A 19,638-nucleotide genomic window follows, 5' to 3' on the forward strand; every position below is an offset into this window, starting at 1 on the left:
TTAGTCAATTAAAAGGAAAGCAGTATAAACGATTGACTTGGGGGGGGGATAAAAACAATCTCTAAGGGGTTAAGGGGAAGGCTTTTGTAATTTTTTTTCATGCGTGTTTATGTGGTATGTTTGTCTGTGTATGAACACATATCCAAATGTATGTGCAGAAATGCCTGCTCAAGAGGGCACAAGTGGAAACCAAAGCTGATACGGGCATGTCTTTCTTAGTTTCTTCTCCACCTTACTTTTTGAAGCAGTCTGTCACTGGATCAGAGCTTGCTATTTTGGCAAGGCTGGCCATCCGGGCCCCTAACACTTGGATACAGATATGCTTGCCTCCATGCTAGTAGTTTAGGTGGGTGCTAGGAATTCAAAGATTCTCATGCCTGCACAAGGACACTATCTAAGCCCTGCGTTATAATTGTTTAAACTAGAATTGCACCATTATTCTTGGAAATAGGAGGATACATGCATCTCAGAGTTTTGGTAAAACTCCTAAGGTATGACATTGCTACATAGTTTAAGTAGAGGTTTATTTTTGTTTTTGTTTTGTTTGGGAGGGGTTGAGTTCTTGTTTGTTTTTAATGATTTATTTTTAATTATGTGGTGTGTGTGTGTGCATGTGCACAGGAGTACTGGTGACCATGTAGGCCAGAGGCATAAGATTCTCTGGAGCTGGAGTTACCTGCCTCAAGTGAGCTGCCTCAAGTAGATGTTAGGAACTGAACTCAGGACATGTGCGAGAGCAATCATGCTCTTACCTGTTGAGCCATCTTGGCAGCCCTGGTTACATAGTTTTAAATAAGCCTATATTATTTGCCACACCAGTCTTTCAAAGGATGAGTTGGACTGGACATTGGATGTTATTGACTTACTGGAGTCACTAGTTCATTAGCTCTTTCAACAAGCTAAGTCTTTATAATTCCTAAGTTGGTATTATTTGTGATCTCTGCCCAGTGACTGTCTTTATTTGGATATCTGGTAAGCCCCAGATTCTGTGTTTAATACTAAAGTGGCCCTTTTTTTCTCTTCTGAGTTTTTCCTTATTCCTGTCTCACAGTCATATGAATAGTATAGCTATCATTCCCCTGTCTTAAGATAAAAATCGTAGGACCACCCTTACCTCCCCTGTGTCGCATGTCCCTACAAATACTGTCAGAGTCACATTGCTCCATTCTGTGAATTTTTTGCTAAATTATTTTTGTCCCTTCAACTCTGTCAGACTTTATGTCCTGTCTCTTTTATCTGCAACTTTAGAGACATTATATTATATATAACATAATGGACTAGAGAAAGAGGATAAATCTGGGTTCAAGTGTTAACTGTAACACCTAGTTTGTTAATTTGAGAAAGTCATTTAGTCTTTCTGAGCCTTTGCTTCTTTACATGAAAAGTGAAAATAATAAGTGCAATAATGGAATTGCATGCTTTTGCATTCTTCCTGGATTTGTTGCATTTTTTTTTTTTTTTTTTTTTGAATTCCTAATCTATATTCTACCTATAAACACCCACAATCGCTTACTGCTATTTCAGCTCTTCCTGAATTCTGCTAGCAAAGCAGTTTTTCTTCAGAACTCCATTCCCAGAAGCCATAATACTGTAGCAATTTCATGAACATTTTTATAACTATGGATGTTAAGTAAATGGTTAAAGACACATGTATGTGCATACTTCACTACTAACATCTGCCCAGAATTTACAATACGTATAAACCAATACAAAACCCTTATGTTTGACATCTAAATAGCAAAATTTAAATGTATTTAATATTTATTTTATTATATCAAAGAATTTTTTTTTCTTCCAATAAATTTATCCTACTAAATTTATTTTAAAAAGTCAGGGCAGCTGGGTGTGGTGGCATACAGCTGTAATCCAAGCACTTGGGGAGGCAGAGGCAGGAGAATGTCTGAGCTAGAGGCCAGCCTGGTCCACTGAATGAGTCTAGGATAGCTAAGATTAGACAGAGAAACTCTGTCTTGAAAAACAACAGACAATCAAAAAATTATTAACAAGCATGACATGTTATTTGAACTCAAGTTTTTCCTTTCATTCTTGTCCTTGTTCCCACAGGGCAGTGATGCACCTCTTGAACAAGAAATCAACAGTGCAGAAGCTTACTTTGAAAGTGCGAGAGTTGAGTGTGCAATTCAGACATGCCCAGAACTGCTGCGAAGAGGTAGCAGACTTTCTGCATTGAAACTCAACATGTGTGTTAGATGTTGTTACCAGTGTTTTCATATGCTTAATGAAGAACTCAGAGTACTTGTAGGGCTCTCTGTACTGCTATTTAATATGTCTGCTTAGAAATGATTGCTTGACATTTGACATCTGAACTCATATTTCAGTTATATAGGAGTAAGATTTGTATTTCCCCTAAACTTTGTATTTCTATGCTTATAACTATAATTTTTATAAGTTTATGTATATGTGCAAAGAAGAATCTTTGAGACTCTCATACTGTGAGTTTTGATTATATTCATCTTCATTCCTGTCCCTCTTAGAGGGTCTCCCACTACCTCCCTGAACTATTCCCACCCCCCCCCCAACTCCGTATCTTATTTTTAAAAAAATAAACAGTGGAGTTCATTGGTATTACCCATGTACTTCTGGGTGAGGTCCACTCACAAGAAAATGGTTAACCTACCAGCAGCCACACATTCCCCCACAGCCCATCAACTGTCCATAGTTCAGTTAAGGTTGGGAACTTGTGAGCTTCTCTACTTCATGCTAGAATGTTGTCCTCACTTTGTGCAGGTCTTCTGCATAGCCGCTGTGAGTTCTGAAGTCCTATCGTGTCCATCCTTCCTGAACTCTGAAAGCTGGTGTGATGTAGACGTCCCATTTGTGGCTGTGTACTCCACAGTCAATTCTCTGCATTTTGACCAGTTGTCAGAAAAGTCTTAATGATTAATTCATTTGAAAGTTTATATTAAAAGCAAAACAGTGTAATAGAGCTTAACTTTCAGAGTTGTTTGTATTGCTGTTTCAACTCAAAAACTGCATTCATTTACTCTTCAGAAGTGGCATGTTTGTCAGAAAAGTCTTAATGATTAATTCATTTGAAAGTTTATATTAAAAGCAAAACAGTGTAATAGAGCTTAACTTTCAGAGTTGTTTGTATTGCTGTTTCAACTCAAAAACTGCATTCATTTTACTCTTCAGAAGTGGCATGTTTGTAAATCTGCCTTAGTACAGTAATTTAACTTAATTTCATCTTTCTGAGTAAGTTATTTCTACAAACTATAGCTCTTTATGTAAAGCTAATTGTTTTCTTCTTGGAATTTATATTCTTATTTTTAGATTTTGAGTCACTTTTTCCAGAAGTGGCTAATAGCAAACTAATGATCCTGACTGTGACACAGAAAACTGAAAATGATATGACTGTTTGGAGTGAAGAGGTAGAACTTGAGAGAGAGATGCTCTTGGAAAAGGTAACTCTCCCAGTTTCCTTATGACTAAATGCTGTCATATTTAAATGCCACTGCGTCAGTTGTGTTGACAGATGATTATGAAAATCCCTCTTACATGCTAAGAAACTTGAACTTTTGCTGGACCTCCCAGATGAATTAATAACACACATTGTGGTTGCTTTAGACTTAAACTGCTATCAGACTGTACAGTCAGCTTGTGTTCTTAACCTGCCTTTAAGAGAACAATGTAACAACCACCTTTTTTGCTTTGGATTTCCTATGTAATCAGTGTTTACAGCCTAAACTACCGCATAGCTGTAATCTTAGGTTATTCACTCCTTTATGCCCCTGACCAAAAATAATGAATGTGTGTATGTTTGTATTGTGTTAATCATTTGCTGAAAGTAGCCAACAGATTGCAAGCAACCTCACATAATAAATAACTGCCTTAAGTGCTGGAAACCTGGATATTATTTGATAAGTGAATGTTTGCTTTTCTGGGTGCTTCTGCATAAGCTGGAGTCAGTGACTTAATGCCTCGTAAAACTCCGTTAACGATTTCTGTAAAGTAGCCCTCATTCCTACCCTATGTAATGCTTTTCTGGGTTGTTAAATAAATACAGAGCAAAAGCCCTTTGTGAGGGAGACAGACAGAGACAGATAAGAGGGCATTCAGGCAGAAACAGATTCAGACTCATGTTGCTGACAGATTATAGATAAGCCAGAAAACATAAGCTTCAGGGAGACAAGTAGAGAATTCAAATCTGGGCTCTTTCTCTGCTAAATTACCCCAAGAGGAAGACTGATTTCTTTAGCACAACACCAACACATATTGATAACTCCTGAATTATCACGAATGCATTTAAACAATGCAACTACTATCTTTTACACAAGAGAAATTGTCTTTTCTGGCCTGTGTTTGCTCTGTAAAGTATTTCAAACACTGAAGAAATGGCACCATTTTTCAGTGCTACTTTCAGGGACTGCAGCGATAGCTCAGCAGCCAAGAGCACTTGCTGCTCTTCCAGAAGATGTGGTTTGATTCCCAGCACCCACATGGTGGCTCACAACTAATTCTAACTATAGTTTCAGGGGATTCCATTTCCTCTTACGGCTTTTGTGAGCACCATGCATACATATTGTCCACAAACATACGTGCAGGGAAAATAGCTATACACATGAAATAATAATGCCTTTTAAATGCCACTTTTCTTGGTATTCTTGAAACATATAGTTCCATTTATTCCTTTTCTGAATTTTTCTAAATATATTACTCCAACACTGTCCCTTTCCTGCATTTCTCCTACACCCTCTATAGCGTATCAAGTAAATAGTGAAAAACAACCCAGTCACCCCTAAGGAATCAGTGTGACAGGATACTTACTGTATGCATCTTTTTCCTGCCCTTTGCTTTTAACCTAAAGATACATTTTTACACCTCTCTTTAACTAGTTCTTATAAAATCTGCATTATATTATTAGTAAACTATAATTGTAAGTTATTTTAAATTTTCTGATTTATAAATTGAAAATCCAACTTTTGTTTTTACTGGCACAGCTGGGAAGAGTCATTGTTAATGTACATTTTTATGAGCACTAACCTCCATAGACCCCTACATAGAAGATGGCTGAATTACTGTCATTTTAAATTTTGATAGATGTTGATGATATGCCTACCCCAGAAATTATTTTAGTATATATGCCATGGCCCTAGCGTACCTTATAATTTAACATTCTTTTTATCGCATAAAATCTTTAGATAATTACATACATATGTATTTAATAATTTAAAGCTATATAGTAAATTACCTTAAAGTTGATGTTGGGTAATATGAATCTTTCTGTAGGACAAAAAAGAGTATTCCTTTGTGTGATAGATTGAGAATGAGTCATTGAGTACCTTAGCTTAGTCCCGTTGAAAATTCCCCTTATTGGTTTCCATGCAAGGCACTGTCGGGTGGGCCCTTTACTACTGCTGAGGGTTATCAAGGTGGCCTCTTCGTTTGTGATAGATAGTATTATAGTTTATATGTTCAGCAGTATGTTATGTAGTAGCATGCTACTCAGATGTACCACATAGAGCTTACTCATACACGTCATAGTGTTTTAACAGAGATGAGCATATTGTATACTAATTAAAATGGACTTATATAGAGGCGTACAACATTCAGGCTAGTGTGGTAGTCTGCACCTTTGATCAGGAGACAGAGGCAGGTGGATTTCTGGGCGTTTGAGGCTAGTCTGGTCATATAGTGAGTTCTAGGACAGCCAGGAAAACATAGTGAGAGAGACCTTATCTAAAAACAGACAGACTTTCAGATTTAAGAGAATTTAAGAAGGCAATAAATAACAAACATCTTATTTACATAGTAAAGCCTTAATAAATGTATGGTTCTCATCACATAGTAAGCTGCCACAGCGCTCATTTGTATGCATCACATTAGTAGTGCTGGTTTGTGAACATCTTAAAGATTCTGGCCTAATTTGATATTGACTCCAAGATAGTTTTTCTCAATTTCCTATAACTAGTGTGACTTTGTACAGACTAAATTGCAGAAGCTAAATTTCTGTGGGTAAATATTTTAATTAAAATATGTTAATGATTTTATTAGACCCACTTTTAGCTTATTCTCCATATCCAATTCTGATTTTTTTCCAGCAGATGTCAGTGTTTGTCTTTGACAAATAGAAATCCTAAGTGAAATTTGCTGGTGCTCTTAATGAGATTCTTTTAGTTAACCTTTGTACATGCTTGATTGTATTATTTTGTTCTTTTTAGTTTTGGTATGACTTTTTTCATTAAGTTGGAATATGGTCTAATGACTTACTTTTAAGACTTACAAAGATTATGAAATACAGCAACTAATGTTAATGTTGAGTGTCGGTGATAAACTAGAGAATACAGTGTTATTTAATATATCACCAGTTTACAAGTAGATATGGAGAGAAAAATTAGCATAGGTGTTATGCCTCCCGTAGGAGTCTCTAAACTTCTTGTAAAAAGTGTCAAAAACATAATCAATGTAGTTCTGAAGAAAGAAAAGCTTGTGACAAGTGAGTGTACAGTTTGAATACAGTGACTTAGGAGTGGCACAGCCCCGAGGAGAGTAAGCTGAGTCCTCACCCTGCCATCTGCGCAGGAAGCATGTATAGACAGAAAGCAGACATGAAGTCCAGAAACACTATGATGGTAGCTCTAAGTTTGCCTGACTGAGCATGGTGTGATCAGTTGGCAACTGTGAGGTGAGCAGTACTCAGCTTTGTGTTATAACTAGGAACAGAGGGAAGGGGAAGAGGACCTCCCCTATCAGTGGATGTGGGAAGGGGCATGGGAGAAGATGAGGGAAGGAGGGTGGGATTAGGAGGTGATGAGGGAGGGGGCTACAGCTCAGATACAAAGTAAATAAACTAATTAATTAATAAACCAATAAATAAATTTAAAAAATTCACTCCTAAGTTAGGCTGGACTTAGGCTCTACCTTTGTAGTGTGTTGAGAGTCAAAATATATAGATCAGGGGCCGAACAGAAGACTTTGGCAGTAAAGCTAGAGGTGCTAAAGAAAGTAGAAGCAGAACAAGGTGTAGACAAGTTGGTTCTTTCAGAGTTACTTTCCTTACAGGATAGAATAAGGAGGGCTTTCTTACACTGGCTGAGGTAAAGTAGGCCCCTTCTGATTAACTGGTTGCTGTCAGTTTTCTGGCTGTTTTTGAAAACTGACCTATTTTGGGTTCAGTTTGATTACTAATTACCTGGCAGTACCTTGAGTAATTCCATTCCGGCTTGATGTAGGCTCCCTCACTAGTAGCAACATGGTGGCTCCTGTAAACTTTTAACAAATCTCAGATATGGTCATCTTCTTTAGCCACTGATGATAAGAGCAAGACCATAACTTTGATTACAGTGTATTTATATGCCTATGATAGAGTTTAGTTTATGTCAGCAGCACATTTAAACATTAACGATAATTACTGATACTACAGAATAACAGTTGCTTTAAACAAAATTATGTAAATATGGTCTCTTTCAAAATACTGTTTTTCTACTTTTTGCTTAAAGGAAGTTTTTTGGTTTTTTTGTTTGTTTTGATGTATGCTGATTGCAAGCATCACTGTCGTTACACAGTGGGGTCATTATTAAGGAAAATGATAGTCTGCACAGTTACTGGGCTACCTCGCAGTTGATCTGATAGTCAGGACAGTTACTAAGTGTCTAATAGGAGGGTAGCATGAACACTAAACCAAGAGATATTCATATCCCAGGTAGGCTGGCCAGATGCTGTGAGATTTTATTATACTACTCAGAATGGTTTGACATTTAAAACTTACAAATTATTTAATTATTTCTAGAATTTTCAGATTACTGTGTTTTGAGGTCAGTTGACCGTAGATAATTAAAATCATAGAAAATAAGATCTCAGACAGGGGATTTGTGTATTATAGGCATCTTGGACAATCCATCTCAGCTATAAGCTTTGCCTTTCACTGTTAAAATAACCATAGGCATTAAATAAATGAATGGATGTAGCTGTGTTCGTAAAATGGCTTATCCAAACAGGCAGTAAGCTTGATTTGCTCTAGAACTATAATTTACCAGTGTTTGTAGCTCATAGTCTGCATTCCTAAGTCCTGGCCATTAGAGTCATCATCAACTGAATGCCACAAGTGCTGTGTCTCTTCACTCTTGATGGAACAGAAATCCATGTTTCCCAGCACTCTCTGACCCCTGCATATTACCTTTCAATTCTCAAGTTTCACACCTAGGTATTTGCTAGGTCTGCTCAAATCAATCTTGGCTCTTGCTTACTCAGCTCAGCTTTCTGCTAAGCAACCAGGGTGAATTGCCACTCAGGAGCTTGTTGTATGTCTGCCTCTTTGCACTGCTCTGCCAGACAAATTGCAGATGTTTCAGCAGTCCAAAATTCTTAATTTTTGCCTCCTAAACTCAGTGACATCACTACTTTGCTTGGATTCCACTCTGGCCTCGTTTATTTTCTGTTGCTACAATTACACCAAAACCAACTTGGGGGAAAAAGGAGTTTATCACAGATCATCATTGAGGAAAGTCAAGGCAGGAATTTAAAGCAGAAATCTGGAAGCAGGAACTGAAGGCCATGGAGAAACACTGATTACTGGCTTGCTTTCCGATTCTTATTCAGCCTACTTTATAATCCAAGACCACCTGAGTAGAGGTGATCCATCCATTATTGGCTGTATTTGGATTCTCCCTTGTCTATCATTAATCAAGAAGATGCCCTGCATTTTTGCCCACAGGCAAATCTCATCCTCTTCCAGAACACCCTGTCTTGTCTAAAGTTGACAAAAACCAGCATCCACTTCATGCTTTTAAATAAAAGGTTTACAAAGATACAAGTAGACACTTGCTCCCATTTTCTCAAAGAAAGAAAGCAAGACCACAATCCTGACCTGTACTTATGGTATTTAACAATCATACACAACATCTAAAAGACACACAAGTTTAGAGAAAAATGGGTATCCTACTTACTCCTCTGCTCCATGTACCTGTATATTCAGATGTGTTGTTTTGATTTAGGCTAGGGCATTGGGCAAACTGGAAAAGTTCTCTATGATTGAACTACAGTCCCATTTTAGTTGCCTTTTCAGAAATATGGGTAGATAGATATAGTTGAAGGATACACAATAATCGAATCTTTTACAACTTTATGGGTGTTTTGGCTACATGTATGTCTGTGTCGCATATGTGTGACTGTTACCCACAGAGGCCAGAATAGAGAGCCAGATGCCCCTACTACCCATGCAGGTGCTAAGAATAGAACTCAAGTTTTCTGGAAGAACAGCCAACAGGACCATCTCTGGCCTTTTCGCAGCCTCTGTTAACCAATGGATGGGTTAAATCTTTTTTTTAATTTTTGCTTTTTGCTTACCTATTTGTGATCTTCATTTTACAAAAATAAAAATAAATAAGCTATAGTTTAAACTTTAGGACAGATTTAGGAGGTAATAGTATAGAAATGATGTAGATATACTTTGTAAATAAAAGTACAAAATACAGGTTTCATTATAGAGGTAAAACTTGTTTTAACCATTGGTCTTTTGAAATGGTGAAAATCTGATTTACAGTCTTAATTTGCTTTTTATTAATCCTATAGTTTTCTCTGAAGTAAAAGATACTTATTTAACATTTTAATTTAAGAAATATAATTTGTCTGAGTGATGTTACATCAAACATTGATGTTACCTTTTCCTCTGCAGTTCATTAATGGTGCTAAGGAAATTTGCTATGCTCTTCGGGCTGAAGGATACTGGGCTGATTTCATTGATCCATCATCTGGTTTGGCAGTGAGTAAATACACTTTGAAAGCCATATTATATGAAGTAGATAGAGTTCTTATTGTAAAATCATAGCTGTCCTATGGGCCAAAGAAAATTGAAAAACAAACAAAAAACCCATCCATTTAGACTTTTTTACAACTCAAAATATTATCCAAAGAAGTTGAATTAGTGTAAAGCTCTTGTTTTCACAATTCTAAGAGACATTTTTAGGACTGGTTTTGTTAATAATAATAATGAACTTATATGTTTACTCTTTGTAAACTAAAACTTAGAAATTACTATGGTCTAGCCTGGTTTCTTAAATGACCAAAGTATTTTGAAGGTAATATAAAGTATAAAAAAATTTAGAGAATAACTTTCTGAAAGTTTTTATATAGTCATGGTCACATACTTCAATCACAGGAAGTAATAAAATCACTTTTAATTTTAAGAAGAAATACATATTTGCTACTTCTCAGAGTCAAGTACCATGTCATATAGACTAGAAGACTCTGCCTTTAGTCCCCTTTCATAAAAGTGATGGAGATGAATCATAAGGTGGTTCTCTTAGACTTCATTCTTCTTTAAAGTTTGTGTCATGCTATGTGTTCAGTTCTAGATGAGTCATTTCTTATTTCCAGCATGCACAAGAACTGGGAAGGGTCTGTTAGAATAGTCTAGGTTTGGAACGTGACTTTTTATTGGATTAAACATGTTTTGAAACATGTGTTTGCATTTACAGAAATATTCCTACAGTGTCTTTCTCCCTAATGAAAATATTACTTCATTTCTTATTTCCTCTAGTTTTTTGGACCATATACAAACAACACACTGTTTGAAACAGATGAACGCTACCGGCATTTAGGATTCTCTGTTGATGACCTTGGCTGCTGTAAAGTGATCCGTCATAGTCTCTGGGGTACTCATGTGGTTGTAGGGAGCATCTTCACTAATGCAGCAGCAGACAGCCATATCATGAGGAAGCTCAGTGGAAACTAGCCTTGCACTGTGATGGTTGCGGCACTGCCTGTCTGTAACGGACTGCTCTGTATACATACAGCTGTGGACTGCAGCTTCTACAGGATTCTTGTTTCTAGGTATTTATTTCATCATTTGTGGTTTACATCAACAGGTGACTTGGGATTTCAAATTGCAAATGCTAATTCATATTCTGGAGTACATGTTGAACACACATTCTGCATAATGAGGTCATCAACATGTACCAGGGTATATATGGTCTCTTATTGTTAATTCTCCCCTTTATTGGGAAAACTTTGTTTTTTTCCAAAAATAAATGATACATTTGGCTATGATGACTTGTGTTTCTTTATTGCAATAGTTTAAAAAAATACAGCTATTTAATAGGTTAATGGTTTTTTTTCTTGTAATACTATTGATAATTCTAGATTCACTGAAGACTTTACTTTTTTAATTGTTTTTTTTTTTAACTGCTATTCTAAATGGCAGTTAATTATTTTGAAGGACTGTCAGCAGGAAAAAACAATAGTAAAAGTAGTACATCGTTTACGTATAAAAAGTAAATCAGATGTGGTGCAGCAGGCACAGGTAATGACAACACAGCGGGCAGAGCTCCTCAGACTGTGTACTGTCCAAGGCCTGCACGTTGTCCCTTAGCTGTGTCTGGCCTGAGCCAAGCTAAACAACTGTGCGACCGCATGGACACCTCTGGAAAGCAGGCTGAGGCAGTGGCACTCGGGGCGCAAGGTGAAGAACTCAACAGTCCTTTTTCCTCGTCCTCTTCAGAGGTTTATACAAAATAGCATACAAGAACTATGCCAAAACAGCGACCTTAGTCAAGATGGCCAAGAACTGGAGTGCTACTGAGAACGCTTTCTGCCAGGCTGCTCACATTTCCCTACAGCTCCAGAGCAAACAGGATGCAGGCAGGTGCTTTGTGGACGCTGGCAATGCCTTCAAAAGAGCTGACCCCTGGGGCCATAAACTGTCTGATGAGAGCAATCAAGATCTATACAGACAGACATGCGCAGATTGACGATCGTGGCTAAGTACCACATCTCCATTGCAGAGAAGAGACTGGTGGTGGTGGTGAAGGCCATCACCCACTATAAGCAATCTGCATAAGACTACAAAGGTGAAGAGTCCAAAAGCTCAGCCAACAAGGTCTGCTGAAGGTGGCTGGCTGTGCCCCACAGCTGGAGCAATACCAGAAGGCTATCGACATCTATGGGCAGGTGGGGACCAACGCCATGGACAGCCCCTTCCTCAAGTACAGCGCCAAAGACTATGTTTTCGAGGTGGCCCTCTGCCGCTTTCTGCATCGTCATGCTTAACACCAAGTTGGCTGTTCAGAGGTATGATTCTGGCCTCCTCGGATTCCCGGTAGTACAAGCTAATGAAAAAGCTGCGGAAAGCCCAAGAGGAACAGAATGTGGACAGCTAAACAGCTGGTGAAGGAATAGGACTCCATCTCAAGACTGGACCAGTGGCTTACCACCATGCTGCTGCATATCAAAAAGATCGTTCAGAAGGACCTGCTCTGCGCCTCCAGCCACCATCTGTCCATCAGAGGTGGGGCCAACACCTTCCACCAGAAGTCTGAAGGCCTACTGGGTACGATGCGAGCCACATCCTCGAGGGCCCGGGGCAGGCTCTGCTGGCTGGCTGGTCACCTCTGAGGCCCGCTGTGTCCCTCACCCTGCCATTTATTTAAGCCCCTCAAGGTGTCCCCCTGCCCTGGAAATCACCTGGACAGGCTCACCAAAGCAGATTTCTCTGTGCCGCAGGAACCTGGGGTCAGCATCCAGTCCTATCCTGACCAGCTGTGCGCTAAGGCTGTTTCCATCTCTCCTACTTGGTCCCCTAGCAGAGACAAGAGCATAGGTAGCTCTGAGACTTACTCTCCATGACGGGGTAATCCTCTGCCATGGGAGTTTTCCCCTGCTCCCTATAATGCGAGCATCTCAGCTTAGCTCCAGCCCTGGAGCTCACAGGGTGCATTGGCCCTGCTCTGCACCAGCCTCTTTCCCTTCATCCACCTGAAGCTGCAGCTGGCCCAAAAAGAACAATAAAACTCACTTTTGCATGAAAAAAAAAAAAAGTAAATCGATTTCATTCTTAGATTAAAAAAAAAAAGAACAATTCTTAACCCTGTAGTTGACACAGTTAGATATTTTTATATAACTTGATGCCTCAGCTCTAAATCACATCACTTACTCCATCCCTCCAGAGGTGCCTAGTTTTCTATTACTCTACAGTGCTTATTACACTGTTATAAACTTTAAATGAATCATCTTTAATAGCTGAGGCTTTTGCCAATCAATCTTATTGATAATATATTAAGTGGTTGGTTATTTAGTACTGTGATACGAGAAAAAGCCTCAGGCATCCATTTCATCTTACACAAGGCCATACGAACATGAAAGTGTATAATCTCTGACTAAACAACACACTTAATGTAAGACCCAGCACAGGATTCTTTTATTTATATATATTGCCTATTCGTTCTTAATGGCTATCAAGAGGTCTACTAAGCATCCGAAGAGTCCCAGAATTTAAGTTGAAAGAACTTTAGGGTTAACTAATGCTAGTGCTACATTTAGTAAAGAAACAAATTGTGCTCTGTATAACTTCAATTTCTTTTAAAGTCTACTGAAATATATATCTTTAAAATTTTAATTAATGCTTATCAAAAAATTCAACTACACTACAGAACTTCTCTCACTTTAATTTTAAAGCTTGTGTGTCTGTCTTGGGCTTCCATCACTTTTAACATCAACTGAATTCTTATACTTGAACAAAACTCTGTTTTCTCTTAGAGCTGGTTCTAGTATTGCTCCAAAATAGTGTGTATCTACCTCTATATTGCTTACACTTTGAGTGGATAAGTCTTTTTTTGGGGGGGGGGGTCCATTTAATACAGTGTGTGGTTTGTTTAGCATCACCCTGGCTCTGCCTACTTAGATACAGTGGCAAACCCCTGATGGTAACAAAACTGTTTCCAAACAGCAAAATTCTATTAAGGGACAGAATGCTTTCTTTTTTGAAGTCAATTACAGCCAAGTGTAGCATATTTTATCTAAGGGCTTTGCCTGCACTTGAGAAACAGTGTTCCAAGGCACCTCATTCCACAACTTCAGCTATATATTTGGGTTACCTAAAAGTAGTACATAATGTGCCTCCACAGTTACAGATTAATCTCATTAGCCCATAGGGGTTTGAGTAGCAGTGTTGTGTTTTTAGCTTTCAGCTTTCTTGGTATGGACGTTGAACCATTAGTGCATTCAAAACTACAGCAATATTGGGTGAAGGGGATATTTAAGGAAATAAGAGGAGGATATTATGGATCGACTGTAAGACAAATATGAAATGAAGGCTCTATGAAGGCTCTAGGATTTTACATTAGCAATGACTATCAGGTGCAGATCAATTTGAGAACTTCTGTAGTAGTTAGCCCTCCTCACTGCTTTATCTCTGCTGACCTCTTCTCTTCCCCTGTGTAGGATAGTACTTGGTTATTGCCACACTGTTTAGAACTTAATATTTCTCCTACAATGCATAGTCTTTGGTTAATACCATACAATTTTGCTCTATACAGAAAACATTTTTTACACTGGTTTTTTTGTGTTGTTTTAGTAGAGAATTGGGCTTTATGTCCCAGGTATGAGAGGCAAAATCAGAGACAAACAAACAAGCAAACACCAAAACAACACAAAACTTTTCATTACTGATTGGATATTTTAAACTTTAAAAGCTACCTGATCGTTTCTTTATGTCAGTAGTATACCTATTAGTTGTGCTTACAGCATTTGACTCCAAATTATTCCTGGAGGTTATAAATACCTCATACCACATCACTCCTTCACAGAGCACATGAAGTGGTTGTTTGCTTGCTTGCTTGCTTGGTTACTTGGCTAACGTAGCAGTACAGTGAGAAGAAACAGTCTTTTCAGGATGTTTTGTGGGCTAGCAGATAGAGGAAAGGAATGGGTTGTCATATGTACCATACATCACACACACAAATTACTTCCAAGTGGATTATAGGTCTACATGTAAATGGTTAAAGCATTCAGCAAGAAAATTACTTTTGTGAACTTAGAGTAGGCAAAAAAGTTTGTTGAACAATATAACTGTGCAAGCAAAATCTGATCATTCTGATTTGATTCAAGCTAGACTGTGATCAAAACCTATCGTGAAGAATGCAAATAAGATTGAAGGTTACACACACATACGTACCCAAGTTCAGCAATTACATAGCAAACAAAAGACTCATCCACAATAATAAGCCTTAAACTTGGTAAGCAAAAATAAAATAAAAAAATTGTAAAGAAAGATATCCAAATGGCCAATAGCCATGCATTATTTTATAAACCATCAGAAATACAATTAAATCCACAGTGCTGGATTACTACATTCCCTCCAGAATGGCTAAAATAAAAAAAAAAAAATTATACCAAAAACTGGTAGAGAGCAACTTGCACTAAAGTGGTAGAAGTTAAAAGCAACACCAAAAAAATCTGATGTTTCTAAGGCTTCCCATATGTAAAAGTCTACACTAGCCATATAGCTGCTAAAGTGAGAAAGGGCTGAGATGCCCATCAACACTGGACTGAGTGTGTCAGCAGGCTAACTCACATAAATGGGGTGGCAAATAAAACAATGGGAAAATGTTTATGGTTAGTTGAAGCAAAGGTGAAGAAATGGCATGAAAGCAGCCAAAGAGAAGACGTGCTGTTGCCAGCTCAGCTTACCCAGGAAGGGGAGGGAGTGCTGTTGGATCTGGAATGTCCCCAAAGGTTCATGAGAGGTGGTAAAACTTTTCAGAGGCAAGTCCTGGTGGAAAGAAGTTAAGTCCTTGGGGTTATGGCCCCTTCATCTCTTTGCCTCCGGCCACATGAAACGAACAAGCTTCCTGTCTCTTGATCCCACCATGATAAACTGCACCTAAAGGCCCAAAACCTATGGACAGACTAAGCCCAAATGACACTGTGCCCAAATGAACCTTTCCTTCTTTACATTGACTGTCCAGTGTGCGGATGTCATTTTCCATAACCCAAACTGACTAGCACAAAAGAGAAAAGGGATTCAGGGATGCTGCTAATGTTCTCTTTTCTGAATAAGTGATTTAATTGTGCAGACTTACAAGTACTTTTTTGATATGTATGGTATGATTAAAAGCTTTAAAAGTACAACCAAATATATTCTTTAAACAGTGATAGAAACTATTTTTTAAAAATTCTAGTTTCAGCAAAAGAAGTTCAAACTTTCAACTATGCATTTGTGCTGATATTAAAATATCAACTTATAAAGCATTTAAACTTTTCTTGCAATATTGTGTTCTACATGTTTTTTACTTCTTGTGTAAAACATGATTAATGCTTGTAAGAATTTAACAAGATTCCCAAGACCATCTTAGTCCTTAGATAGTTAAATTATTGTCTGCCAGGATTCCCAGTGCTATTACCTTTATGGATTCCCCTGTGAACAGACCTGGCAATTCTTTCTATTCAGTTACTCCATGAACACTGGGCACATTCACAGTTTTAGTGTGTTCATATGAAGTGATAATAGTCAAAAACACTTTGTTCCTGTACAGTAAAATGGGGCTAAACAAAATTGAGATGTTTAGGTCTGCTTTGATCTCTTTGTTCAGTATAAAATGTTCTAACTGCTTTAATCTCCTTTATACAGGGTTACACACATTTAAGTTACCACTTAGATTGTCTAGAATAAAGATTTTGTGTCCCTTTATCAATATAGAAATAGTCATTTCGCTTTTTAGACTCCAGTTTATATCCATGCCCTATTGTATCTGTATAGGCCATTTTGTTACAATTGTAGCTTTAGTGGTTTTCAGTGACATAAAGCCATCATTGTCACAAACATCTTGAGAAAGTACCCTTTAGGTCCAGTTTTGTCATTGGAAGAATGCTTGACAGAGTTCATGTCACGTAAATGTTTAGTGAACTAAGGATGGTTCAGAATCATAACTCGAGATTAGTTGAAGTTGAACTGGAGCTTTGTCCTGGACCATAGTAATCCAACAGCTTGATGTAGTTGATGTAGGGAGATCTCCCCTTAGCTTCAGCTCAGCTCAGCCAGTAGGTTATTATCACTGTTATTGTTTCAACACAGTTGAACTATGATATCTTCTGAAATATGTGGCCTGGCCTCCAGTATATTAAATAGTACTTACTTCAATATTAGGAAAATTTTGTTCTAAAATTTAAAATTTATCCTACTATCTATTTTGCTAACTCTGTTGACCTTATGTGGATACAATAGTTGCTATTCAAACAGTAGTTGTATTTAATAATGAGATTATGAAAAATGTTGAAATACTAAGCATTGTTTTTAAATGCTGGTACTTAGTGGCACTGAAAAGAGCAGTGGCTTTGGGTAACCTGGAAAGCAAGTGCTTTGGGTGCAAAGATCACCTCCCTGGCTCTGCATGAGTTTGTCTCAGGATTTTGCCATTGGGTGTTCTTCGTTCCTGTACATTGATTACTATTGTATCTACTCTGACTAAGAGCCTCAAAATTAAAATCAGCAACCCTTTTAGAGGAGTGTTGTTTTTCTCTTTTCCTATTGGACCGCAAAGGGCATAAGATCCATTTGTCACAGAGAAGTGCTTTTACTTACTCTTGTTTAAATTATTTTTCCCCTCAAAAATATAAACTCAAATGTCACACTGTCTTAATTGAAAATTGAAGTTTTATTACAATTCAAATGGAATTGAATTAAATTACTTGTAGGGTCACAAAAAGGAGCCATGGGTCCAGAACTGAGTAAACCAGCTGGGAAAGAGAAAGGAAGCTATGTTTATTGCCATGTAACTAAGTTAGAGTAATAAGATTTGTCCTGTATTAAGCCCGTGTAAGTTAAAAGGCCTTCTCACAGTCAAGTGGTCACCCATGAGAAATAAATTAACTCTCAGGGGACACTGGAGCATGAATTAGTGACCTGGAAGAGGCAATTAATCTTAAGCGGATGACCACTTGGCTTTTAGACTGCTCTCTGTTTATAGTGTCCTTAGGATCAAGGGCGTCAACTCACAGTGTAATTTCATGCAGATACCCAAACTCAACATTGATTCAAGACAGTGTCTCCAAGTGGCAAAAATCCTTCTACCATATTAGAAAACAAATTTTGATAAGACTACTAATATGTACCAAGTTTCTTCTAGCAAATGAGAGATGAAGCGATGAAAAGTAAATAACATGTTGGGGGTTAGGCTCGGCTGCATTTTAAGTTCATTAAAAAAGCAAGTTAAAGATGCTTTACAAGCTTGAGCTGATAGCCACATTTCTGACACTGTAAGTTGCAAGATCTGATATTAATTCCAAAAATGATATAAAAATACTAGTCCTGCTATCATCATTTCAGATACAAGAGGTCCTCGGGGTTGTGGGGACTTGGTGTTGGTCCCAATCAGCAGAAGAAGCTGTTGGAAGTCCAGAATTCCAATTGGCTCTCAGTCTTCCTATTATGACCCTCCTAGTCCTTGTGAAAAGTAGACTGATGCCAAAGCTTAGTGCTCTGAATCAAAACTAACAGAAAAATGCAATCTGTTACATATGTTGCCTAGTTTCACATGTTACCTTAAAGTCTATACACAAATGTGAATATCTCAAATCAAAAAGGAATTCTAAGTTTGACCTAGAAGTTGGCAAACATTTGTATTGTTTTAACACTTCTCTTGGATGTTTACAAAGATAGGCAGTGATATATTTGACCAGTAGGTGTCATCATGTAATTACCTAGAAATTCTGCCAACTTCATGCTTTTAGAATTGAAGAACAAAAAATAAGGGCTCCTAATTTTTACCTAGTAGGCAGCTTGATGAATTAGGCATGTTTGAGATTTACAATATTTTGTTTGGAAGATAGGCTCTTAACATTGCTAATGGTTTCTTGGCTTTTTCCCTCTGATATTCTTGCCAGTATTATCTTGATTATGAAGTATTATCTTAAACAGAAAATTCCCTGTGAACAAACCTGGCAATTATTTAAAAAAAAAAAAAAAGCATTTGTCTCAGTAACTCATACTGTTCAATAGTTACACTTGATTTTTCATTTTTTTTTTTTTATGTTGTGAGTTCCGGGGAAAGAATTTCTCTAGTGTCCTGAATCACAGAAGAAATATACCAGGAGGACTCCTAAGCCTAAAAACAGGAATGTGGTAACAAAACACTGCTGTGATGTGATCTTGCTTTGCCAGCAAGGCATTAAAATTTTGCCAGGCAGAGGGCAGTGTGTTTATTCAAAAGATCTGACAAATTTTTATATCTAAATTAATTCCACTTGTTAAGCAACTACTTTATGCTTTCTGCCCCACGGGGGGGAGAAAAACTATCTTTGAAATATAAAGAGGGAATTAAGTGTAAACTGTTGGATGTTAGAAGTGTTGTCAATATCACGATTTTACAGAATCATTAAAAATGTGGTTAATATTTAGAGAGACGTGCATCAAATGGAAGAGAACGAAATGCTACAGGTTGTGACAGGATGTACTAAAATCCAGTCTTCTGAGTCATGTTCTGATTTTCAGAATTAGGTACATGGGAATATACAACTCCTAAAATGAAGATCCATAGAAGTAACAGACTTTCACTCTAATAGATGACAGTTTTGCAAGCAAAAGCTAGAGCATAAAAATAGTGGCTTGGGTCTGTCTTAGAAATCTAGTCCATCCTTTGTTTTTAGATGGAAAAATATTAAGAACATTAGCCAGTGTCCTAAAGAGCTGTGAGTAATCTGCCCAAAGTTGCCTTAGAATCCAGGGTTCCTGGACCTCAATCTGGAAGCTAATTCTCTGAAAGTTTTTCATAGTTCACCTAGGTGACTTCAATTTGTCTTTTATTTTCTATCAGGAACTGAAGTCTCTCTCTCTCTCTCTCTCTCTCTCTCTCTCTCTCTGTGTGTGTGTGTGTGTGTGTGTGTGTGTGTGTGTGTGTGTGTGTGTGT

The 19,638-nt window shown here is 37.7% G+C and overlaps 1 protein-coding gene and 1 pseudogene across 1 annotated transcript; both read left to right on the forward strand.

The window, feature by feature from the left end:
• Positions 1-1,998: 1,998 nt before the first annotated feature.
• Positions 1,999-11,007, forward strand: LOC129678627 (cobalamin trafficking protein CblD-like). The gene is made up of 4 exons (XM_055609500.1): positions 1,999-2,170; positions 3,295-3,425; positions 9,635-9,721; positions 10,499-11,007. Exons 1-4 carry the CDS (start codon positions 2,014-2,016, stop codon positions 10,691-10,693), a joined length of 570 nt encoding a protein of 189 aa, XP_055465475.1. The 5' UTR covers positions 1,999-2,013; the 3' UTR covers positions 10,694-11,007.
• A 199-nt stretch (positions 11,008-11,206) lies between these two features.
• Positions 11,207-12,881, forward strand: LOC129678628 (alpha-soluble NSF attachment protein-like; annotated as a pseudogene).
• Positions 12,882-19,638: the final 6,757 nt, after the last annotated feature.

Source organism: Psammomys obesus, unplaced genomic scaffold (assembly GCF_907164565.1).
Source record: "Psammomys obesus unplaced genomic scaffold, mPsaObe1.curated_primary_1811, whole genome shotgun sequence".
Taxonomy (NCBI): Eukaryota; Metazoa; Chordata; class Mammalia; order Rodentia; family Muridae; genus Psammomys; species Psammomys obesus.